Genomic DNA, 26,188 nt, shown 5'->3' on the forward strand with positions numbered 1-26,188 from the left:
TGTGTTTGGTGCTGGGGACTGAACACGTTAGGTTAACAATCTATCCAATTCTATGTGATATCCAGCAAACAATAACTCAACAGCCAGATTCAACACAGAAACAGAGTCTGTAGAGTCCCCAGCGCCCACCCGGGACAAGCTCACAGGTTTCTTAACCACGGCTCACTGCTAGTTCTAACCTCCTTAGGCACCTACACTCGTGTGCCTATGTCCACATCAGACACATACAACTTAACACAACTTCAAAACAAGAGTCAAACAGGTGAAATTAATTTAAATAATGTATTTTATTTAACTCAGTATGTCCAAAATAGTATTTCAACATGTAATCAATATAAAGTTATCAATTATTTATTTTACATTCTTTTTTTCATACTAACTTCAAATTCTGGTGTGTATAAAGCATATCTCAATAGAAACTAGCCACATTTCAAGTGCTCAAAAGCCAGAGTCCAGTGGTTCCAGGTTGGACAGCGTTAAGTTTAAACTTACAGAAAGCAATGAGCTGCTGGGGGCAAAGCTAACATTTGCAAGGCCTAGAATGCACAAGGCCCTGGATCTGATCCCCAGCACTAAAGAAAAAAAAAAAAAATGCAAGCAATGAAGTAAATATTATCATCCAGATTAAATTATAAAATAGTGCTGAGAAATTTCAATCCAATTGATACAATTTCTTAGAGGAATCAAAAGGTCACAGATTTAGTAATAATTTTTGAAGAAAAGAGCAGCGTGGTAAGCTGCACAGCGGCCCCCAAGGCTCTCAGGTTCTAGCTTCTGAAAGGCATACACTTTACTTTTGCAAGGAGTGGAGGTTAGGATGTGGATCAGTGGTAGTCTTCGCCTAACACTGGAGAGGCACTGGGTTCCATCCCTGGCACTACCAAAAAAGGAAGTGGGGGCTATGACGCTGTGAATTACGTGGGTGTTCCTATATCCAATTACAAATGCCCAGTTAAGACAGGGACAGAAAAGGTTGGATGCAGTGGCAAAATTGCCAGTTCAAGGCTAGCCTTGGTAAGAGTGAGACCCTTTCTATACACACACAAACACACACACACACACACACACACACACACACACACACACACACACGGTGGAGAGGGCAGAGAGGCACTGAGAAAAATGTAGTATACAAAAGAGGCCATGTAACTAAGAATCTATCGTACTTGCAACTAGAGTGGTTAGAGCCATACCAAGCTTACAAGAGGTGAGGCTGGGCCTCCCACCAGAGCCTCGGCAGGAGCATAAAATAGTTTACGTATCTGTTTTGAGACAGGTTCTCATTGCCCTCAAGCTCCCTTATGTAGACCAGGCTGGCCTTACATGCAACACTCCTCCTATGGCTTCTGTTAGGATTATAGACAAGCACCATGTCTGGCTGCTTTGCCTTTTGAGACAAGATCTTTTTAAGCTCTCAAGTTTGTGGCAATGTTTTGGCAGCCTTAGAAAAAGCTAAGACACATGGACAACAAGCATCTCTCTCACATGGTGTTTGAACTACAACCACAGATAGATGATGAATCCCGTATTTCAACAAAAAGCCAATCTGTGTTTTGTGGGCAACAACTAGCTATAGAGACTTACAAGCACACTGTACATGTCATTTACACTTATAGTTAATGGGCTCTACTGCTTTCTATCTATACATCATAAAATACCTTATGTGCACCTAAGCATGTCATATACAGATCTCTCTCCCATCCTGGGCCTGGCCTATAGGATACTCTTATTTTTCTGAACTCTGTAGACCTGTTTCTTCCTCCACACAACAGGGTTAGAGGAATGGGATGAGCTCCTGAAGGTGGGTGGGGCTGACACCAATTACTGTTGGAGCAAGTCAGGGGCTGATGGAACAAAGCTTTTGGCCCAGTGCCATGGCTGGAACAGGAAAGAGTCAGGGAGTCAGGTGTAAGAAACTAAGGCTATTACTTCATACGGATGGGGACACTATCCAGGTAGATCACAGGGGTCAAGTCTGAATCATCCCTTGTCCCTAGGGCAAGGCATGCAAGCATGGAGTGGAATCACCACTTCTCCAACATCATCGTTGGGATGACATTTGGTACTTTTCTCTCAGTTCCAGTGTCACTCCAGTCCACTGCACATATGATACAGAGGCCCTGGTCCTTTCTGTCCTAGCACTGCTTTTCAAACTGTACTGGCCAGTCAGTCCATGGATAATGAAATAGCTGGACCAAATTCCACAGTGGCAATTTGACCAAACTGGTTCAGATCATGAAGCAGAGCTGGGGAGATAGAAACAACTGGCAACACTCTAGGATCCACATTAGGGACCCCAATGAACTGAAGCCCACTGAGTCCCAGCTTCACCCTATCCTATCTGCTCTGTCAATGTTCTATCCAGAGGGTGGCAGGAGCAGTAGCTCAAGAACCTGGCTATGGAGTGAAGAATGGCCGTCCTCTACCAGAGTTCCTTGTCCTTGCCCAGCTCCATTTGTGGCATTTGCACTGGCCTGCTGCCTTTCTACCAGGCCAGGAAGAGGATGTAGCTTCTAGGGTTCAACAAGGTGTGTCCAGGGTCACTATAGTTTATTGAAGGCCATCCTCCTTGAAAGGGAGAGGGCAGTGGGCCAAGGGCAAGTCCACCTTTAGCCATCAATCAAGAGGTGTAGTGACTATTATCTTCAGAGCACTGGATAAATCTGATTTCTCCAAATCCAGTTGGAAGGTTAAGAAAATAGATGAAGGGACAAACAAGGTCAGGCTTTCTCTTACCACATCAGACAACTGTTTCAAAATATATTAGATTTGGTTTTTATTGTAGAGCACACACAAATTAGAGCAAAGTGCTGCACACACAACTACAAATCATTTTTGGAAAAAGAGCATAAAAAAAAGTAAAAGAAAAAAACAAAACAAAAACCCCAAAACGACAGAAGACCTGCAACTGCTTTAGTTATGCAGTCTCAGCTTGAGGGATCTACACTGGTAGAGGATTTCTGACCCCAAAGAGGGACTTCCTGATGGTTGGCTGCTCCCACATCTTTGTAGCCGCCAAGACCCGAAGGGCAGGCCTCTGTGCACCTCTGGAGTGGTGGAGGCATGGCTCCTCAGAAGGCCTCTGTTTCGGGCAGGCCTGGTGCGGGCCTGGCTGCCAAAGTCATTCCTAATGAACCTGGTCAGCAAAGCCTAACAGCCTTCCAGGATTGAAGCAGGCAGACTTCACCGTTCTGTTTTTTTCTATTATTTTTAGAAGTTCCTTCCCCAGCACCCAGACCCCTGAGGCACAGAAAGTACCAACCCAACATGCAGGTCTGACTTCTAGCCTTGGATGTATGCTATTGATGGACCTACATATAGAGATGATATGGGAAAAGAGGTCCAAGATGGCCAACTGAGGAGAAAGGAAAAGGAGACTAAAGGGAGGGAAACACCTCAGAACAAAACAAAACAAACAAAAACAAAACAAAAAACCCCACAAAGCCCTACCACACACCCCAAGTTCCCATAACCCAAATGCAAGACTGGAAGCAAATCAGTTCCTCTAGCTAGAAACAATTCCTACAAATGACCCACGGCAGCAAGTCTAACTGTTCCATACAATCACACACATATGCCTAAAAGGAGCAACCCAGCAAACAGGCATGCTCTTGGCAAAAGAGGTCAGGACCACTGTGCTAAGTCCCTTGACCACCCAGGATTGGTGGGCAGAGCAAGCCAGAAGGCATGCACTAAGCCTGGGGACTCTTGATACGGGTCGGCAGGGGCTGGCACTGTTTAAGACCCACACCCAGCCAACCTGAATAGTGGGAAATGGGGTATTTGCATGAGCTTCCAGAGCCTGGACAGCAGGTGAGATGTAGGTGCAGCAGGCCCAATGCAGGGCCTGTATGGCTCCAAGGGACCTCATCCAAGCATGAGCATAAATGGAAAAAGGGCCGGCAAAAGAATAGACTTTGTTTAAAACACTGCAAAGATTTACATTTAAAGCCCAAACAAGAATTCCTTAACCAAACATTTTGTGTGTTTAAATAACCTTAGCCTGACAGAGTTCCACTTGAAGACAGTTGTTCCCACTGTCTCTACTGGCTACTCTGGTAAGAGTGTTCCCCTACAGAAGCTAACAGCCTTTTTCATCAAGGAGGAAAGCCAAAAACCTAAGAACCCAGGTCTTTTGCCAATTCTGTTCTTTAGCCTTAATGGGCAACAAAGCAAGGAAAACGTATATAGGACCAAAATAACAAACAAACAAAGAAAAACACTCAAATGAAACAGAAGATGGGGCAGCTACATCAGGATTAGCCAGAGTCCCAGGAGGGCACACAGCCTCAGTGTCTCCGCATCTTCACCTTGCGGGTGGGGCTGCCGGCTGCTTCTGGGCAATCTTCCGAGGACTCATAGGACTTGCGCCAATAGTTCTCAGAACTAAAGCTTCCCCTCCGCCGGTGTGTGGGCAGAAGCACAGAGCGCCGGTTTTCTTCTTTGTCCATCTCCAGGATCCGGGGCCTGCAAACAGTGGGGTCAGGTTGTTACTTGAGAAGCCAGAGAGAAGGATCTAGTCTTGCCATCGCTGAACGGGACTCTACCCTTGAACTGGGCGGCTTTGCTCAGCAGGTCTCAATCAAGACACACTGACAGCAGCGCCACGAAGTGGCAACGGCCAGTCCTTGTCTTGGGGATGTCTCTTAACACCTTGTTGAATCTGCTTAATTCTGACTTGGTCCCTAGTACTTCTTCAGGTGCTAGGCGGTCCTTATCTCAGCTTCAAATCCCTGCATGGACCTCCTGTACACCTCTACTTTCCTCCTCTGCTACTCATATCACCCCTTCAAACCTTGCAAACTCCTTTAGTCTCTAAAACCACTATGCTCTTTTCTGCCTCAGAGTTCTAGCTCTTAACTACCTTCTTTCCTAGAATGCCCTTCCACACAGATTTCTTGTCTTTCTGGTGTCATTTTAAATGTTACCCTTCCAGAAACCTTCTCTAGAGATCTTTGGTTCACTTCTAAGTTCCAAGAAGCAAGCATGTATGCTTGTGAATTCTCTTTCCTCTCTTCCTGCCCTCCCCCCCAAGGCAGAGTTTCTCTGTGTAGCTCTAGCTATCCTGGAACCCACTTCGTAGAGAATGTTGGCTTTGAACTCAGAGATCTGCATGCCTTTGTCTGCTGGGATTAAAGGCGTTGTGCCACCACCACCCAGCTCCAAGATGCTCTCTTAACACCTAAGTATTAACCTACAAGTGTGTCCAGATGACACCGAACAAGACAAGTCATGGGAGGGCCATGAATTTCCATTTCTCAGACTTTCTGTTGAACCCCTTCCTCCAAGGGGCAATATGCACTGGCCAGGTGTTTTGTCTGTTGTGTGTGTGTTCCACCAATGCCACTTTGCCAAAAGAAAGACAAGGTTTTGAAGTAAAGACAACCCATGCTCCTGCCAGCCTTCAGGCAGAGCATCAGCTGCTTTGTTGGCCTCTGCTGAGGGTTCTAAGTACCTGTGGGCAGCATCAGGGTCCGCCTTTCGGTGGGACCTTTTGGGTTTCAGCGCAGGGTCTCTGTTGTTTCCTGACAGGCGATCTGAAGCATAGCTGGGTGGCAATGTGGAGCTACTCAGGGATTTTGTCTCCAATCGCGGTGCATCTAATCTTGTCCTGCAAAGGAAACACATACGGTGTCTCAAAAGGGCCTCTGGTAAAGGCATAAACCCCATCAGAACAGACCTCTCTCTAGTGAAGACCGGCTTGACCTGCAGGCCAGCAGCTCTGTACTGGTCTCTTCATGGGTTCAACTAGAGATCAGCCTAGTCACTTCAGAGCATGTCTTTCTTACTTTCAGGCCCAGAAGTGGAGATTGGAAATAACTTCTGTTTGGACGCCTCAATGACTGCAATTTGCTGTGCATGCAGACAGACCCCTGGGTACTCCCAGCCACACAACGCAGAATTTCTCAACCCAGTTACTTGAGAAATTACTCCAGAAACTTGCAGTTTCTCTATGAATATCTATCTATCCAACCTGCCAATGAACTGTGGGCACACTCCAATAGATGATCTCATCCCTGCCAGCACAGGGAAGGGTTTGCCCAGGAAGATAGGAGAGATGAAGGAAAGCAGAACCACCTTACTCTCTCATAGACATAGGGTCAGGAAAGCCAAGTGACAGAGCTCGGGAATGAAGAGAAGCCTAGCCTACTCCACACCCCTGCCACATCAATCTAGCAGTAGTCCTTTGGGGAATGCTAAACAAACAGAGACCAAAAGGACTTTTTTTTTCTTCTTCATTTTTTTTTTTTTTTTTTTTTTTTTTTTGGTTTTTCAAGACAGAGTTTCTCTGTGTAGCCTTGGCTGTCCTAAACTCACTTTGTAGAATAGACTGGCCTCAAACTCACAGCAACCCGCCTGCCTCTGCCTCCTTGAGTGCTGGGAGTAAAGGTATGTGCCACCATGCCTGGCTCAAAGGAGATTCTTTTTATTTAATAAAATTTTATATTATTAAAAATTTAAAAATATGTATATGTCCGTCTATTGTGGAGAATATGTATGTCCATGGAGGCCAGAGAAGTTGGATTCCTTGGAGTTGGAGCTACAGGTGGTTGTGAGCCACCAGATATGGGTGCCAGGAACTGAATTCAGGTTGTCTGGAAGAGCAAAGCATGTCTGAACCACTGAGCACCTCTCTAGCTCTCCCTACCCAAGGGCTTTTGAAAGTTTGAGGTATGCGTGTTGTAGTGCGTGCCTTTAATTCAGCACCCAGGAGGCAGAAGCAGAGGCAAGCAGATCTCTGAGCTGGAGGCCAGCCAGGGCTACATGATGAGATTTTGGGGGGGGGGGGGAATCAAGAAAGTAAGCAAGAAAGAAAGGAAGAGAGAGAGAGAGAGAGAGAGAGAGAGAGAGAAAGGAAGGAAGGAAGGAAGGAAGGAAGGAAGGAAGGAAGGAAGGAAGGAAGGAAGGAAGGAAGGCAAGGCAAGGCAAGGATAGGCAAGGATAGGAAAGGAAGGAAAAATATAAATGAGGCTTAAGGTGGAAGAGAAGTGAAGATCTGCCTAACAGGTCTGAGCTGGGGCCCAGACTATAGTTATGTAAAGTACTTATCAAACACATGAAAACTCCTGGGTTTAATAACCAACACAAGAGGAAGAAAAAAAAAGGTAAGCAAATTTGAGTACTTCTCAAAGGAAAGGAAGGGCTGGCCTGAAGACTGCCACTCCCAGAGTTGCAATCTGTCATCAGGATAAAACGAATCAGGCCAAGGTACAGATGAGACTGGAACCAAGAAACGATGGCCAAGGCTACAACAAGTCAACATGGACTGGGGAGTTGGCTCCAACATTTAAAATGCTTGACAGGCAAGCAAGAGGACAGGCAAAATATCCATGTGTAAAAATAAACAAAACAAATTAAAAAATGAGTAGAGATGATGGAAGAGTCCCAACACCAACTCTGGGTCTCCAATGTGTACACGTACATGCATACACATATACCACACACAAGAAAACAAAAGGACAACAATAGCCTCCAATACATCCACATGTAGACTATGGGTCAGGAAGGGATAGACTTTTGTCTCAGGAACCCCTCCTATGCTCCTTTCCCACTCATCATTTAACACCCAGAGAAGCTGCTGAAGGTAGGTAACAATACTAAACTAAGAAGTCAGACCCCTGGCTTCAGTCACACAGCTACTACCCTATCAAGGTCTCTAACAGAGGTGCTCACTGTGGTGGGGCAGAGCTGCCTGAAGGCAGCACCGCAATTCTGGGAGATGGGGAACCAGCCCACATTCACTATGCTCCAGAGGTGGCAAGTGTGTCCATGGGGCAACAACTTAGGCATGGTTACAGCCGGGGAAACCAAGATCTAGCCATTCAGACTTTCCTGAGGACAGAGCAAAGTGCACTCACCACAACCCTCCTCCGTTCACCCAGACACTAACGAGGGTGGGGTCCTCTGTAGACCTATGGCTCCAATGGTAAAATAAGCCACTGAACTCAGGCTCTTACAACCTGTCATGTGTGAACCCCATACTCCACGGCTTTTGGTGGCTTCCTAGTGCCATCCAGATTTGTATCAATTTCTACCTCATTTCTAGTCTGTTCCAGTACAGTGGATGCCTCAGAGCCTGCCTTCCCTCTCTTTTTCTGGTGCCATCAATGGAACCAGGGCCTCAGAAGAGCTAAGCAAGTCTTTAGCATGGAGCTACATCCCTCGCCCAAAGAGCACCTGTTGGCCAAACTACCTCAGACCCTGAGACCCTCTGTTCTCTGTTCCTGGATAAGGCCCTTCCTGCAGGTCTCTCAGAAGCCTTTCTTGACTTACTTCAGTAGCTAATTTCCCCAGAGGACACACAGATAAGAGGTCACTTGGGCTGGGTACAGCTCAGTGGTAAAGCACTGGCCGACTCATAAACGCCACCATGAAACAAAAAACAAAACAAAATATAATTTCTTAGGACTATACAGAACCTAGAACACACTGATGTTAGCTAACTTTTGGTAAATGATCTCTAGCTATTTCTCCCCTAGTGCTTCAGAACATTTTTTTTTCTTTTGTTTTTCTAGACAGGGTTTCTGTTTTAGCCTTGGCTACCTTGGAACTCACGCTGTAGACCATGCTGGCCTTGAATTCACAGATCTGCTTGCCTTTCCCTCCCAGGTCCTGGAAACTTCAGAACCTTTTTTTTGGATATGAAGAGATTTACTGTGTGGGAGTGGGAGTGGGGAGTGAGGAGAAATAAGACAGAGATGAAAGAGACAGTGGGAGAGTGTAGAAGAGAGAAGGGAATAGTGGGGGGTCCCCAGGAAAGAAACTGAAGCAGAGAGGGCCAGAGAGGAGAGAGGACAAGCCTACTTCTCTTCCGGATCTTGTCAACTCAGACGGATTTGAGCTGGCGTTACAACTGCCAGGTCCTCCTTCTTAGTTTATGCTCTCTTTATCTGAACTTTATGCAAGACTGACTCTAACCCTGACTACAAGGAACAGGGCGGCCTCAATGTCCAGACTGTACTCACTAGAACTCGGCCTTACCAAAAGACACCACATCACCCAGGTACTGCAAGGCTACCTCTGATCTCTAAATAGTATCTGGGTGCCCAAGTGAGGATGCGTTCCTTTTCAACTGTCTCAGTTTATCCTTTCACAAGACAAGTCCCAACAGCTATTCTCAAACTTCTGTTTGGCGGCCCAAATTATTCATTAATCAACTGATGCCTCATTTGGCGTGGATGGCAAGCTAGGCTCCAGACACACCCTCAACTACCCCTAAATATGAATTTGGGAATTCATAATTGCCATGTGACGAGCTGTGACAGCCTATAGAGGGATGGTACAGGCACAGTGGTGCACACCTTTAATAATCACAGTACTCAGCATTGGGAAGCAGAGGCAGGCAGATCTTTGTAAGTTCAATGCCAGCTTGGTCTACAAAGCGAGTCTAGGATAGCCAGGGCTTAATACACAGAGAAACCCTGTCTTGAAAACCCGAAAAGATGTAATTCAATAGTGAAAGTCTAAATCCAATGTGAAGCTCCAAAGCCTCTATTCCAAACACCTCTTCTAACTATATAGAAGTTCACTGAATGTCACTCTATAGAAGTTGTGTAGTCTTGGGTCTGTTGAAGGCCAGAAGAGTGTCGGATCCCCTAGGACTAGAATTACAGATGGTTGAGCCACCATCTGATGCTGGCAATCTAACCCTGAACGTCTGGAAGAGTAGCCAGCACTCCGAATGAGCCAACTTGCCGGCCTTTTTGAAACGGGGTCACTCTATTGCCGTTCCAGCTGTTCTGGAGCTCACTATATAAACCAGACTAGCCTTGAACTCACAAAGATCCATCTGCCTCTGCACTACTCCACTTGACTTAACCTATAACATTTTCTGTAACAAAATTTAGAAATGTATTCAAGATCTTACTTTTTTTTGTTTGTTTGTTTTTTGAAACAGGGTTTCTTTGTGTAGTCTTGGCTATCCTGGACCCACTGTGCATACTAGGCTGGCCTCGAACTAATGGAGATCCACCTGCTTCTGCCTCCCAAATGCTGAGATTATGTGAGTCACTGTGCCCAGCATAATTTGCTTAAATTAAAAAAAAAAAAAAAAAAGGCAAATGTCATACATCCCAACAAGCATAGTCTGAACCTGTACACTGGACTTGCTTTGCTCACCTTTTTTTTTTAATTTCAAAAGATAGAGCCTCTTATTATGGTGGCACATACCTTTAGTCCCAGCACTTCAAAAATAGAGGCTGGTGAGTTTCTAAGAGTTCAAGACCAGCCTGGTTTACATAGTAAATTTGAGGCCCACCAGGACAACACTGTAAGAATGATTTAAACGAAACAAAGACAGCAAACGAGCAAACAAGTACACAGCTTCATGTAGCAGGCTGCCTTGAACTCCTGTCCTAGGTGTTAACATTTCAGGGATGGCTCACTATGTTTGACTAAATTTTCTCTTTTTTTTTCTTCCTTTTCTTTCTCCCTTTTTTTTCTTTTTTACTCTATGACAGGCCTCACTCAAAGTCTCAATCCTTTCACCTTAGCATTCCAAATGAATTACAGGTATTAGTGAGCCACCATGCCCAGTTAGGATAGGGTAGGTTATAAATGTTAGTATGTCCCCAAAGGCCCGCACCAGAGGGGGAACAGCCACAGCTATGAGACAGCTAAATACTGCATCCTAACCTCCCACTCTTGTCACCTCTCCTTATTCCTTGCTCCTTCTAGAAGTGAAAGCCTAGGCATTTTTAAAGTAGGCTGCTACGGTACAGTCTAAAAATAATTACTGAAAGTGCATGTGACAAGTCAGAATAGAGGATAAAGAAGAGTGGGGGTGAGGTTGGTTTAGAAAAGTACTCCCCAAATCCTGTTTCAAGACTGTGCCCAAAGGAACTGGAGATAACTTAAGATTAAAAGAATGCACTGTTCTTGCAGAGGACTTGAGTTTGGTTCTTAGCATCTATGTCTGGTGGCTCACAACTACCTGGAACTCCAGCTCCAATGGATCTGACTCCCTCTTCTGGACTCCACAGACACTTGCACACACGTGTACATACCAACACACAGACACACATAATTATAAATAAAGTGAATCCTTAAAAGGAAAAAAAAAAGTGTCAATAGATATCAGGAGCACTTTTGTTCAATACTGCCCCCTCTAGACAGTCAAAGGATGTAAAACATTGACGAGCTAGAAGTACAGAGGTAAGTTCTAAAATGATCCAGGCAGGCCTATAGGTAAAGCAGAGGATGCCAGCCATGAAGGTACTTACTTCCTGAGAATGATGACCGCCCTGCGTTCCTTTATGTCCTGAGGCCGTATGCAGTGAGTGATTTCATCAGCAGCATACCCACTAGAAAGAAAGAGAACAAGTCACCAGTAAGAGAATAAACAGACAACCAAAGTTCACTGGGGACAGAAACAGGATCAAGTCTTCTGGTTGCCCTCTGCCTACTACTTGAGAAGTTCAAGAATTTACATGGAAGAGAAACATCACATTTAAGCCCTAAGTAGTGTCCGAAAAACTTGGCACAGAAGATTCACTGGTCACTTAACAGAGTGAAGTAGGACTCCCCTAGTATAGACTAGTATCCCTTTTGTTTGCAGCTCTTAAGGCTAGGGTATAATTCAGAAGTAAAGCACTTGCCTGGCATGTGTAAGGCCCTGAGTTCAACTCCCAGCACGAAAACAAATATAAAAACAAATTCTGGAGGCAACTGGAGTAAAGTGGGAGTCCTTGGTGAAAACACAGAAGAAGCCTGGCCCGACCCATGCCTAGAGAGGAGCTGAGGCAGTTATGGACAACACAGAAATAAAGGGAGGACGAGGATCATTAACTCCCAACACAGACCTGGAAACAAGTTTTCAAAAGCCTCCTCTGGGGAAATTCAAAATTGTGAATTCAGGTATGTTTCAGATATTTTACAAATTTCCATCATAATGAGATTTCTACTTAAAGTTACATGATTTTAAAACTGCTTAAAGGTTAACAAATGTGGTTAGGTAACTATCCTCTCACCTGGCATCCTTCTGATTTGAAGTTCTGGGAATAGTTCTGATCACTGAGGCCCTCACATGACTCAATGAGCACCCCAAGATATTCTCTAAGCTTCTCTACTGAGCTGCAGAGATCAACACAGCCTGATGCCAGGCCTGGTGAAAGAGCTTTCCCATTTAAGACTCCTGGCTGCCCCTAGACCACACACCTTTTTCTCATAGCTGCTGATCAGCTATCTCTCTCTCTCTCTCTTTTTTTTTTTTTTCAGAGCTGAGGCCCAAACCCAGGACCTTGTGTGTGTTAGGCAAGTGCTCTACCACTGAGCTAAATCCCCAATCCCGACCAGCTACTTCTCAAGTGCAGCTGTACAGATAACGCATGCTTCACTAACTCAAACACAAACGATCTGGGAACGACTCCTTAAGGGCTGGACTGCACCAAGAGCAATGCTGGATTCAAAAGGCAATAAGAAGTACAAGGCCAAATTGTTTCAGGGTCGGCCACTGGAGCAGTGGTTCTCCACTTCCTAGTGCTGAGACCCTTTAATACAGTTCATGTTGTGGTGAACCCCAACCATGACATTACTTTTGCTGCGACTTTGTAACTGTAATTTTGCTACTGATAATGGAAATATCTGTGTTTTCCCGTGGTTTTAGGTGACCCCTGTGAAAGGGTTGCCCAACCCCAAGGGGGCGGCAACCCACAAGCTGAGAAACATCGCCCTAGAACAAAGCACGTCAGATTTAAAAATCTGAATGCAGTTGGTCATGGTGGTCATGCCTTTAATCCTAGCACTTGGGAGGCGAAGGCAGGCAGATCGCTGTGAGGCCGGCCTGGTAAACACAGCAAGTCCAGGACTATTATACAGAGAACAGTCTGCAAAAACAAAAACAAAACTGATTTGAAAGCCAGGCTTGATAGTGTAAGCCTTAAATTCCAGCACTCGGGAAGCAAAGGCAGATGGCTCTTTGGAACTTCAAGGCCAGACTAGTCTCCATAGCAAGTTCCAGGACAACAAGGAGTACCATAGAGTTCCCTGTTCCCCAAATTCTGGTTTGAGTCCATGCTGATGACAAAATGACCCTCTTTATAAATGCTTTCCCTGTTCCTATCCCCACTTTCAGCTGCTTCTAGGTCAGGGTTCTTTAGTGTTTTTGTTGTTTTTAAGATTTATTTATTTACTATGATATGGCCTGCATGTGTGCTTGCATGCCCAGAAGAGGGCACCATATCTCATTACAGGTTATGAGCCACCATGTGGTTGCTGGGATTTGAACTCAGGACCTTTGGAACAGCCAAGTGAGTGCTCTTGCTCTTAAAAACTCTGAGCCATCTCTCCAGCCCCTTGTTTGTGTCTGTGTGTGCATATTATCCCCACAAAAGATATGGACAAACATCCATAAGCCAAGTCAAGTTGGAGAATACTTACTAGAGTTTCAAAAAGTATTGGTATGTGAAAGGATCTAAAAGTTACTACAGCAAAAGACTCATTGACTTTAACCCACTCTTCACCCCTATTAATAACTGTGAGCCCACAACGAGACACCCCACATAGAAGTTACAGACATGGGTTCAGGACTTTGTCAGCTACAAGCTTTTTGGCCTGTCTGAGACAGGGTCTTCTTTCATAGCCTTGGCTGTCCTGGATGCAACTCACTATGTAGACCAGTTGTCCTTAAACTCAGCGACCCACCTGCCTCTACCTCTTAAGTCCTGGGATTAAATGTGTGCACCACTATGCTCTATCTAGCTACAAGTTTTCTAACTGCAGTTAAGTCACGTGTTGAACAGAAAACCTTCCTTTCTTCAATGCTTGTAAGCAGAGCATTCTCCAGTGTTCATTTTGTTATACTTTATAATTTTGGTACGCATTTCTTTGTCATTATTAAAAATGCAAGATGTTAAAATGCATACAGACACCACTTTCCTTCAAGGCAGAATCAAAAATTATGGCAAACCTCTGCCAAGAAAGCGGTTAGAGTCCTACTTGAGGGTTAAGAATGATGCTGGATAACTCAGAGGACATCAGACCCTTCTACCTAAGATCCTAAGCATCCTGTACTGCTAAGGGGCCCAGACCACTTAGAAAGGCAGAGTCTGAGTTCAGCTCCTGCCAAGGAAACACAACCTCAGATTCCCTACAGAATTCTACACTAGCAGGGATCTCTTGGTCCTACTCCCAGGCTAGTGCTAGCTCTAGGTCTCCCTCAATGATCCAAGTGGGCCTGTAACTATTTAGTCTAGACTGGCACCAAACCCATAGCAATCTTCCTGCCTCAGCCTCTTAAATGTTGGATTACAGGTGTGAGCCATGTTATTATTATTTTGTATTAGTGATCAGAGGCCGGGCCGCAAACAGTCCTCCATATTCCTCCCAAAAGAGCTAAATGTAACAGCACATCTCAAAGGCCTGAATCTGCAGTGCTAGCTACACGCAATGTTCCTGCTGTTAATGACTATTATGTTTGACTTGGCTATTAGAAGCATGAACAAGGGCCCTGACTGACTTCTCATTTCCAAAAAGAAACTACTTCTCTTGATGTAGCTCTGGAACAAATCCAGACTGTTTGTCAAAGCTTGACTGCTTCCATGTTCCCTGCCCCATCCTCCAAAGGGCTATAAAACAAACAAGCCACACAGGCTCCTGCCATAAGCCCAGGGCTCACTAGTATGGAGGGAGCGCTGCACACAACCACAGAAGTGGCCCTGACACACCAACCTTATGTTTAAGGCTATTAACACCAATATTCTAGAACTTCCTGGTGGGAGAGGGAACCCAAAAGGTTTTAGTAAGTTCTCTTGGCTGAACTTAAGCAGAAAACGACCAGCTGAGACGAGAGTGTTTTGTTTTATTTTGACTGCTAAGAATCCTACCTGCTACATGAGACAGTGAAAATCTCATTCTGCCAGTTTGATATGTAATACCGTGGGTCCAGTGTCCACCCTTGATGTGAAAGAAAGTTCTATGGCTTCCTGCTGCTGCTTTCACAAGGAAAGCAGAGGAGGAAATACCTTATGCTATCCAGCTGCCCTGCTCTCTGCCTGGGCTGAGCCCCTATGCCCAGCAGTAACCATCAAGGGACAGGACCTTGCTCTGTAACTCACTAATATATACGTTGGAATAACTTGGGGGGAGCTGACACACCCATCTCCTCTCCTGGTAAATTTCCCTAAGCCTCCTGCCTCAAATGATTTCCTCCATGCTACCCAACCACACCATCTCATGACTCTTACTATATTTGGACTATGGAAATTGTGTTTTCCTTGTAAGACTATACTCTTCAAAGGCCTTACTCAACTCTGCACTGTAAATAAAAATTAAATGTTAATATTCTACACCAAAAAAATAAAATCTAACATTTTGAAGTCTATATTTTAAGACCAACAGAGATTGCAACAAACCTTTCCTTGGAGGACTGTACACAAGTTAAGTAAGTCTGGAAAACCATTAATAAGAAAATGTACAGGATTATGTACATTTCTTCTAGGGATAGTCTTGGAGATGGAGTTGCTAAAGCTCATTTTCAAGATGGTTACCATTCCCCAACTGTTCCATGCCCTGCCTAGGCCAGGACATAACCCCCCCCCCCCCCCCAAAAAAAAAAAAAGGAATGAACTACACAAGGTAATAGCCTAATACCAGCCTTGCTTTGATGGGCTATTTTTCCCTAGGCAGCCCCCTTGAGTCTGCCTTACCACTGACAGGCTTGCAGGGGGAAGAAGTTAAGGGCCGAAGGTGGGGCAGGAGCCACTGGTACATATGCAGAAGAAGTGTGGGTTCAAGCCTCCAGAAATGGCTTAAATAAGTCTTGGGGCTTTGGAGCACAGATATATCTCGATTCTGTACATACCAAAGTACTGACAGCAGCTCATCTCTTGAGATATCTTTAACTAAACTTCAAAACTCGGCAGTGTAACAGAGATTCCATCTTTTCTAACAACTCTAAGGCATCACTGGTCTCCTTTTCAGTAAAAGAAAAAAACAGGACCACACTTTGTTTAAGGCCAGGGTACACATGCCTCCCAGCACTCACACTAGGGAGGCAGAGGCAAGAAGACCTGTGAGTTCCCTCTATACATACTGCATTCTAGGCTTATCCAGGGCTACATAGTGAAACCCTGTCTCAAAAAAAATAAAATAATAATTTGCTTATGTTCAAACAGCTAAAATAGTGATAATGAAACTTCTACCAAGTTTGGTATAATCTTTTCATTTTTGGTAGCTGAATGTGTTAAGTAACAGCGAAAGCAGAAAAGCCCATCTGTGTTTCTTGGTAACAAAGTTTACTTTGTCATGGGGCCTTGCTGGCCTCATCAAAGAATATGGGAATAAATACCAGTCCTATGAGACAGGGAGGGTTATAGCATACGGAGAGTTGCACACTAATAACTCACGCTAAAATGGTCAGCCAGTCCGCGCTGAGATTTTCATGGCCTGTTTTGTTCTTTGCTTGCTCTGAGCTTTCTTGCTAAAGACCATGGGTCCCAGCTGCTTCTCCTTTGCTACTTTCTGCCTTGTCTGCCTGGCAACACAAAGGGGAGCCAACTTTATCAACCAACAGCCCATCCTCGGGGTGTACAGCTCTGACTGCATCCCATGGAAACGGAAAACTTCAAACAAGAGGCAAGTGAGATGGCTCAGAGGATTACGGTTCTTTCTGCCAAGAATGACTACCTTAGTTTGATACTAGGGACCCATATGGAGAAAACCAACGCCCACAAGTTGTCCTCTGATGAACCACAACACATATGCACACACACAAATAAATGTTCATAATTGGGAAAAAAAAAAGTTCCAAATAAAAGGTGCAGCCAAGGACTTTTCTGTCCTACTTTTCCAACTATTTTAAACCACAAAGCTAAATTTTGCTTTCAATCATCCAAACCAGATCAGTTAGTTATTAGCCCCAAACTGACAGGGATGTCTGGTCCTTCAATTCTATTAACCAGAAGAATCAAAGATTAAGCTCACCAGTGCACAATGGATGGCTAGATGAAGCAGTCATTTCTAGACTGGTGATCAAGACCCAGGACTCTGGAATGACTATAAAGCAGTGATTAAGCAGTTAGCTTTAAAGCAGCTACTCTTTTTTTTTCCAGAGACGCTTTCTCTGTGTGGCTTTGGCTATCCTCGAACTAGATCTATAGACCAGGCTGTCCTCAAACCCATGGAGATCCGCCTGCTTCTGCCCCGCCAAGTGCTGGGACTAAAGGCCAGCTTGAAGTGATTATTCTAATTAAAACAATTTAAGTCTGTTTTTTTAAAAAAAAAAAAAAACAAAAAAACAAAACCTTATTTTAAGAATTACTTCATGAAGTAATGTTACTGAAGTCTGTTTTTAAAGAATGATCTCATAAAGGAATGTTTATTGCTTTTTGATTTGTGCATGTGTGTGAGTGAACATGCATGTAGAGGCCAGAGGTCAATTTCAGGTGTCATTCCTAAAGCATTATTCACTTTGCTTTTTTTTTTTTTTTTTTTTTTTTTTTGAGAAAAATTCTCTCCTTGGTTAAGGTGAGGTGAGGTCAGTGGCTAGTGAGTCCTGTCTCCACCTCTTTGGCTCTGTGATTACAACTATGGGCCATCACATCTGGCTTTAAAGAAAAAAAAAAGGAGGGGGAGGGGAGGTGGTGGAAGATTCCTAGGGAATCAAAGTTAGGTCCTTATGTTTCTAAGCACTTTACCACCTGAACTATCTCCAGCTCTGAGATCTGCTTTAATCTGTCCTTTTCACTCTGCAGAGCCTGAGATCTGCTTTAATCTGTCCTTTTCACTTTGCAGAGCCAGGACAAATAACGTAGAATGAATTAACATGAAGAAAAGGTAAATAATAGAGAATAGCATAAAAAGGGGACTGACCCCCTTCCAGGTCCCAAATGGGAAGGTTACCAACAGTCAAACCCTGCCAGTTGGTTTGGAAAGGAATGTAAAACACTTCTAGAATAGTCTGTGAGGCCTTGCTCTAATAATATACAAGTTTACACACTGGATTCAAATGTCTGTCAATAATCAAAATACGTGCTGCCCACTAATAAATGTAAAACAATTTTGCCATGCTGCCTTTGTCAAATAGAGACACTATTGCCATTAACAACTGAACACAGACAGCAATTGCTAGAATCCATCTACATCTACAAAACACAGCTGTTCTCATCTAGCTAACCTGAAACTTTACCACTCACAGCTCTGGTAAGTGAGCCCATTAGGAAACAAGGAAAAACCAAAGCTCTTACAGGTTTCCTCGAAGGATTTGATGAGGGGTGTTACTAATAGGCAGGTGCTCATTTAACGGCATACCAAGGAAGCAGAGAGTAATAGTGAGTAGGTGTCAAATTAAAGATTTAAATTAGCAGGTGTCCAAAACCTAGAACAATAGTTCTCCACTTGGAACGAAGCTGCCCCGCAACCCTCACCTACTGGGACAGCTGTCTGGAGCAGATCTCCGATTGTCATAAAAAGTATAACTAGTGTCTAGTAGATAATGGCCAGGGATGCTCCTAATTTATTATTTTTTTTTTCTTTTTAACACTGTGAGGACAGCCCACTCAGAATTTTACAGAAAAGAAATTTACAAGCCACTCCAAATATCAGTAGTTGATATCAACAGTAATTGACTTTTGATAGTAGTTGAGACTATCGTTATCGTTACCAGGATTACCTCTACCACAGTCTCCTGATGGGGAATACCATCTGCCTCACATTAATCATCTTTACCAATGACTGCGCTCTACTGCTGTGTAGCTCTGCTAGTGTGTGACTCCACCACTTTAATTTCCAGTCATTCTTTATGGTCCAGCTTCCTTCCTCCCAAGAACTTTCAGCACCTCACCGTGAGTACTGCCCCTTCAGTGTGCTTCTTTGATGAGCTCTCTGGATTCTGATGATCCGCTGGTCTAAAGCCCCTATCGAGAATGAATGAACTACTATGCTTCAAGATCAACCGATTTCCTAGCACCTTTCCCACCCAGAGCAGGGACTCAGGAGTGATGCTCTCAGACGCCAAATCACACTTAACAGACCATCTGTTACACAGTTAAGAAAAGCAGCTCTGAGAACATACCTACAAGATCCCATGATGCTGAGCTGGAGGCCAGCCTAGGCTACAGGGTGAGACTGTATCAAGTAGGTAAATAAAATCCCAAAGCAAGGGAGAGCTGGGTTCAAAGCCTGGGGCAGCACTTTTCAGGATGTGGCTGGGCCTCCCACACCAACTCTGGAGCCAAATCTGGATCCAGGAAGGGTTAGAAGGGACTAGGAAACCTTTAGGACTTTACTACTGCAAGAGAAGACGATTTTCCTGATGACGCAATCTCATTAATCACTAACAGACCTGCATATTAAGAATGTGAACGTTCCACTTTTAAATCTAAGAGTGTGACTGTTGGGGGAGTCTTAAAGTGCCTTAAGACTTCCCCATTAAGTAGCCAGTCACTACCAAACCTCTAGATAAGCTGAAAGGTGTACGACCATGAGGAAAAATATCCCACTAAATGACCAAATAGCTTTTATGTGAAATCCTTTCAGCACCAAAAAAATTCAACAAGGCAGACCCCAAAATCTTCCTTACACAGCAAGCTCCCTGGAGATTGCTCTTTTTGGGACAGTGGGTGGATCTTTTTGAGACAAAGTCAAAACATACAGCAATCTTTCTGCTTCAGCCTGAGTGCTGAGCGTATGGGCATGCACTACCAGTTGGAAGTCCCTTTTAAAAACATTTTGTCAAGACATCCATCTGAAAGCACCACTGCACATCTGAGACACTCCAAACAGTTGTAGTCCGGGCCCTATTTTGAGGATTACTGAAGTACATTAACTGAGTTTTTATCTTTTTTAGGGCTGAAAGAAGACAGCCTCCGGAATAAAATTTTATTTCATTTAAACACCAGCAATGTTCCAGCAGATGATTTACTTTGCTGGCCAGGGCACTGAACTAATTCTTAGCAGGACTTGGGGCCCCAACTGGCCAAGAGCCTAAGATGTGGTCACCGAATCACAAGGCCAAACATCAGGTCAACAGACCAGCTGTATTTTGTTTTACTGGATCCCACTTACAGCTATGGTATTTCTACAAAGTGCCTACAGAGGCCTGAAACTAAGGGAGAATTTTAAGAGCGTGCTGCATTTTATTTCTGGCCAAACCACTAAAACGTTCAATCCCAAGGAAGTCATCCCTCCCGAGAATGGAGAAATCTGTATGAAAAACAAAATAAAAACAAAAAACCCAAAACAAACAAAAGACAAACCAAAAAACTCAAGGGCTCTGCCTGCATTTTCTGTTAAGGAATCCATTACACTTCGTTAAACCACAAACAACAGAACAGAGAAAACTTTTAGATAGTTAAACACAGGTTTCCTTTCTTTTTAAGATATGGAAATGAAGTACAAAACCGAAAGTGATTTGCTTAAAACCACAAGGAAAACACGAAGCCTTCAGTTCTTCTATCTCTAGGCACCACAGAAAAGCCGGCCAGTGTATATTTGTAATCCCAGCAATTTGGGAGGCTGAGGAAGGAGAATCAGACATTCAAGAAGAATGTAGAAAGTTGAAGGCTAGCCTGGGCTACCTGAGACTCGCCCCTTTAAAAAACAAAATGCAAGACAAACACCACATACATGGAACGCGAACTCGAACTCCTATGCTAGCCTTCAGAAAAACGCTTAGCCTCTCAAGAAGGATGCTTTTAGATGAATTTTCAGATAAGCTATTATGGCAACTCCCAAGCTGCCTACAGGTACAGAATTCCATATTGGTCTTATCCCGCTAGGAGTTTTAGACACAAGCTTCCTATGGTCTGCACGCAAGAAGATGAGTCAGAACCATAAAAAGAACGGGCTCCCATCAGCGGCTGCTTCCTGGACCCGGCTGTATAGTTTTAGGCGGCAGGGTGCAGGGCCAGTCCCTCCTCCCAGGTGTGTTACCTGAGCACAGTCACGCTCCCCCTGCGCACCGGCAGAGAAAGCACAGGTTCCGACACCCGGATGGGCTTGAACTGGAACTTGCAGCCGAAGCAAAGTGCCGAGTCGCTAAAGAAAGACACGGACACGATCGGGCGCTCGAAGATGTGGATGGGGTCTACGTGAGATACGATGCAGCCGCCGGGTTGGTAGTCGTTGATGACTGCGCTGTTGACGAAGCCCTCGGGGATGACGCGGTGCTCCACCAGCTTCTGGATCACCAGCTGATGCACCCATTCCGGGATCTCATCGACGTCGCCCGGCGGGTAGAGGCGCTCCTGGCCCGGCCCGCGCTTTTGCAGTTGGGCGCCGTACGTGTAGCCCTCGCCGAAGAAGTACTTGTTGCGCAAGGGGGCCCGGTCCACCGTGTGCTCGTTGTACAGGCCCTTCTCGGCGCGGGACACCACCTCGTCGATGCGGGCCTCGATCTTGGAGCACTCATCCTGGCTGAAGAGACGGATCTGCCGGATGCCGCTCTTCACCTTGCGCGCCTCCTCCTCCTTCTGCAATTGCTGCTCCTCGTAGTCGCTGCGTTCGGGGTCCGAGTCCTCCTGGTACTTCCGTTTGGTGGTCCCGGACACCGGGTAAGGCTCGGCGGCGGCCGCGGCGGCCGCGGCGGCGGCCACAGCGGCGGCGGCGGCCGCGGCGGCCTCCCGGCTGCCAGCCTTGTAGTTGTCCCGGGACGTCATGGACTTGAGCTTCTCCCGCAGGTCCGTGTAGCCGCTGGCGGCCGCCATGGCCCCCGCAACTCAACTCTAGGGTCCTCCGGGGAGGCCCGGCATGGCTCTTGGGGGACGCGCCCGGGGGCCCGAGAGGGAAGCGGGGGGGTCCTCAGGGCCAGGCCCCCATGCGTGGGTCAAGGTACCGGCGGGGGGCGTAGAGGGGCCGGGAAGGGGTCGAACCTCAGCAGCGGCCGGTCATGCAGCACAAGCGACAGCGGGGCTTCCTCCTCCTCCACCCTCTCCACGTCCCCAGGAGCAAGGGCGCCGACAGCGCCTCATGCCGCGGAGGGCTTCGGCGAGGACTCGACCCGACTCTGGCTCGGACCCTCGGACGCCCGGCCCGGCCCGCACTTTAAAGCTCTCCTCACGACGTCACCGCCTGCCCGCCCGACCTCCGACAGCGCCGCTCCTTAGCGGGCTTCTCGGCGCGCAGGCGCACCGCCGCGGGCCACGAGACTCCACGTCCTCTGAGCATGCGCGTGCGTGCCGCCCGGTCGGCCGAGAGGCCGGCGCAGGCGCACACGAGGCCCGCCCGGCGGCCGCCGCCCCCTCCCCCACCCGCCGCGGGCCTCGAGAGAACAGCTCTCAAAACAACAATTTGCCTCCACGCCACGCCACGCCGCCGCCGGGACCCGACGGGCTCCGCCCGCCGGAGTGCGCTCGCGGGGCTGCGCCGCCGCGTCACGGCATCGTGCGGACGCCCGCGGGCGCCTCGGCTTCCAGCGCACAATCCTCGGGAATCACCTCGACCCAACCCGCCCCCGCGACCGCCCCCTCTGGCGCTTCCACTTTCTTAATTGGGCTGCCGGCCACGCGCTGGGCAAACACAGACTGGAGTTTCCCGAGTCGGTTGGTAAACCATGCCTGCCAATCGACTAGTCTCCGTGGCTACTGCGTCCATCGCTTAATTAGCTTCGGGCAGAAGCTCGAGGACCCCTGAAGGGTGGACGGGTGGCCACGTAGGTGCCTGAACGGAGTTCTCGGCGGAGGGACGCCCTCGGGACTCCCGCGGAGCTTCGGAAACAGTCGGAAAGTTTTCAGGTTGCGGGCTGCAGAGCGTCAGACCCAAACCGTGGAGCACGCCAGACCAGCAACAGACGCCGGAGGCGCGCAGTCGGGGCACCCCACACCCCGTCCCCCCGCCGCCACCGCTTCCTAGAGCGGACGTTCCACAAGTCACGTCCCGGGACGGCCCACCGTGCGCGCGGCCGCGGGCACGCGCACGCGCGGATCCTGCCCGGCTGAGGGTGGGCGCTGTGGTTTCGGGGGCGACCGAAAGGCTCTCTCGTCCCGAGGGCGCAGGTTTACCACGGAGTAGCCCCAAGTGAATATTTACTTCAGACAGTTAAAGAAATTGAACAGCTCGCGGGCTGTGAAGTGCGCCCGCAGCCTCGGCGTTCTGGAGACGGAGGTTGGAGGATAGCTCACAAGTTGGAGGCCAGCCTAGGCTACATTGCAAGCTTCTGTCTCAGAAACAGCCACAACATACCCAAGCAACAAAAAGTCCTGAAGCATTGGCAGGGTCTGAACAAAGATGTGGCCATAATAGACATCTGCTTTGGACCTCCCCAAGACAAAACCTCACCCTGCTTGCTTCCCAGTGCCTTTTCCATTCTCTGGTTCCATCAGATTGTCAAAACATCCCTGTCTCTTCTGGCCTTTGCCCATGCTCTCTGTCATCTGTAAGGCTGTCCATGTACAGTGCCTTTTGTTCAGGTCCCCTCTTGTCTTGCAACCATCCCAGGTTCTGGTGTGTAAAACCAGGAGTCGGTTCTCACCTCAAACGGTGGTTGTGAGGATGCAGCAGAAGGCTTGCTGACAACAGGGTCCGAACCTCAGTTTTCTAATCTATAAACCGAGGGTGGCAGCAGTGTGCTGGGAAGTGAGGACTGTGTGGTAACTTAGCAAAGTCTGTGGGATGGGTAGCCAGGACACTAGGGATCCAGGCCACCCTCGTGAGGGTGGGAGGGCAGCTGCAGGTAGTAAGAAGGTGGAGTAGAGGGCAGGGCCAGCCGACCTGGACTTTGGTGGAACCCTGCCTGATCTGTATGGTGTGAACACCCGGTGGGGCCCTTACCTGGGCAATAGGTAGTTTGGCTGGGAGGCCTGAAGCTCTTCAGAAGCCCTGTTCTCTAAGCATCTGATCTGCCTTCAGAGCTGCACGGTGGCAGCTCTTTACCATCACACCCAGAAGCACTTAGCAGCTACCCTAAGGACTCCAGCTCTGCTCACCTATGCAAAAAAATGTGCCCTTCCATGGGTGTGATGCACACTTTATTTATTTATTGTGTATACAGTGTTTGGACTGTATCTACTAATGTGGGCCAGAAGAGGTCACCAGATATCTTTATAGATGGTTGTGAGCCACCATGTGGTTGCTGGGAATTGAACTCGGGACCTTTGGAAGAGCAGCCAGTGCCTCTGAGCCATCTCTCCTTAGATTATGGTTTGTCATTTTTTTTTTTAAGATTGAAAAAAATTGATTATGTATACAGTGTTCTGCCTGCATGTATGCCTGCAGGCTAGAAGAGGGCTCCAGATCTCATTACAGATGGTTGTGAGCCACCACGTGGTTGCTGGGAATTGCACTCAGGACCTTAAAAGAACAGCCAGTGCTTTTAACCTCTGAGCCATCTCTCCAGCCGTGTGTGTGTGTGTGTGTGTGTGTGTGTGTGTGTGTGTGTGTGTGTAGAGTAGAGTTCAAGGCCAGCCAGAGCTACATGGTAAGACCCTGCCTCAGGAGAAGAAAACATAGGTGAACTCTCCAATCCCAGGTAACTACACTGTTTCTTGCCCAAGTGTGTTTTTGAGTCAGGCCCAGATCCTGTGGAGAAAAGCCAGGCTGCCTGGGTTGAACTCACAAGCCCACATGCAGACGTCCAATCCTGCCAACACTCCAGCAGCTGTTTCCAGTTATACCAGCATCGCTGGGGTGTTTCAAGGATTAAATGAGTTAATATTTGCACAGGGCCTGGCACATAGTGAAAATGTTTTTGTTGTTGTTTTATTTTGTTTGAGACCAGGTCTTGCTGTACAGCTGAGGGTGCCTTAGAACAGATCTTTCTGCGTTTGCCTCCTAAACTTGCCTTTTTATGTGTGTTCCTGTGTGTGTTGTGCATATATGTGTAGCTACATTGTGGCATGCATGTTCAAGGCCAACCTCAGGGTTATTCCTAGAGTGTTGCCCACCATATTTTGAGGCAGGGTCTTCTGCTGGCCTGGAACTTGCCAAGTGGGCTGGTCTGATCTAGGAATCCTGTCTCTGCCTCCTCAGCAGCAGGATTACAATTGCCCACTCTGTAAAAACAAAACAAAACTGGATTCTGGGGATTGAACTCAGGTTTTCCAATTGAACCTTTTTCCCAAGCTCCTAAAATTACCTTTTAAGACAATGCCTGCCATGTAAACATGAGGAATAGAGTTCAGGTCCCCAGCACCTGTGTAAAAACGCTGGCTAGTGAATGTCTGTGACCCCAGCAGTGGGAGCAGCGGGGCGTTGGGGGAAGGGTTATAGAGACAGCCAGGTCACTGGGGTTCATTAGCCAGATAGTCTAGTTGAGTTGGTGAGCTCCGGGTTCAATGAGAGACCCTGCGACACAACATTAACATGGAGAATAATCAAGGAGGACTCTTGACATCAATCTCAGGCCTACACACACGAACACATCCGCGCGCGAGCACACACACACACACACCTGCCCTCACACGAGTACACATACACACACAGAACAACAACAATGTATATCCTTCCCTAACATCCATTTGTTTCCTATGCTGGGCATATTGATAAACATTTACAACACACTGGTCCCAAGCAAAGACTCAGAGGGCAAACCACCACACAACTAATGAGCCAACAAGTAGAGTTTGAACACAGGCCTCTCTGGCCTTCAGCCACCCAGACACCATCCCCTTCTGAGGCTGCGGAGCCTGAGCAGGAGAGAGCTGGGTGTATGTCAACCTGAAATTAGGGCAAGCCCAGTCCCTTGTTCCACAGGGGGCGGGGAGGCAGCAAAGAGGCCATTTTGGTTATTTCAGTGTCCTGAATTATGGTGCGCCCTACTGTGCTTGCTGAGCCCCATGCCTTCATGAGTTTATTGCTTTAATCTTCCATGCTTCTCAGATATTCCTCCTCTGTTGTTCCACATTAGGCTGGAATTTCTTTGTCCTGGGCCTCACCACATCAGTCTGTGCTCAGTCTCAGTACGCTGGCGAGGAGTGTTGAGGGAATGAAGAAAAGACAGACACACATCCAGTAAAGTTCAGGTCAGGTGGGATTATCAAGGATTATTTGTAATGTTAGCAGGTGAGACAGTCTGATCATAAGCCTTTTGTATTTTTAGGATGTGCTGACATAATTGGATCATGTCCTTGCTGTCATTGTGGGTCCAAACACCAAGGAGTTGAATCCCAGTTCCCCACTATATTCTCATCTTAAGGAGCTGTTATCACACATAGGTGTTGGTGATCTGTGGGACATACCAAATCCTGTCTAAATTGAAGGTTTGTAGCCTACCCCAAGTAGTTGAAGGAATCTTACATGACTCCAGGTGGTTAGAGTA

At 46.8% G+C, this 26,188-nt stretch overlaps 1 protein-coding gene across 1 annotated transcript; it reads right to left on the reverse strand.

The window, feature by feature from the left end:
* Nucleotides 1-268: 268 nt before the first annotated feature.
* Alkbh5 (alkB homolog 5, RNA demethylase) lies at nt 269-22,774 on the reverse strand. Its single transcript, XM_055594178.1, has 4 exons — nt 20,869-22,774; nt 11,223-11,303; nt 5,456-5,611; nt 269-4,467 (listed from the first exon to the last, which is right to left on the reverse strand). Exons 1-4 carry the CDS (start codon nt 21,639-21,641, stop codon nt 4,290-4,292), a joined length of 1,188 nt encoding a protein of 395 aa, XP_055450153.1. The 5' UTR covers nt 21,642-22,774; the 3' UTR covers nt 269-4,289.
* Between the last annotated feature and the right edge of the window lie 3,414 nt (nt 22,775-26,188).

This window comes from Psammomys obesus, unplaced genomic scaffold, assembly GCF_907164565.1.
Source record: "Psammomys obesus unplaced genomic scaffold, mPsaObe1.curated_primary_1811, whole genome shotgun sequence".
Classification (NCBI taxonomy): Eukaryota; Metazoa; Chordata; class Mammalia; order Rodentia; family Muridae; genus Psammomys; species Psammomys obesus.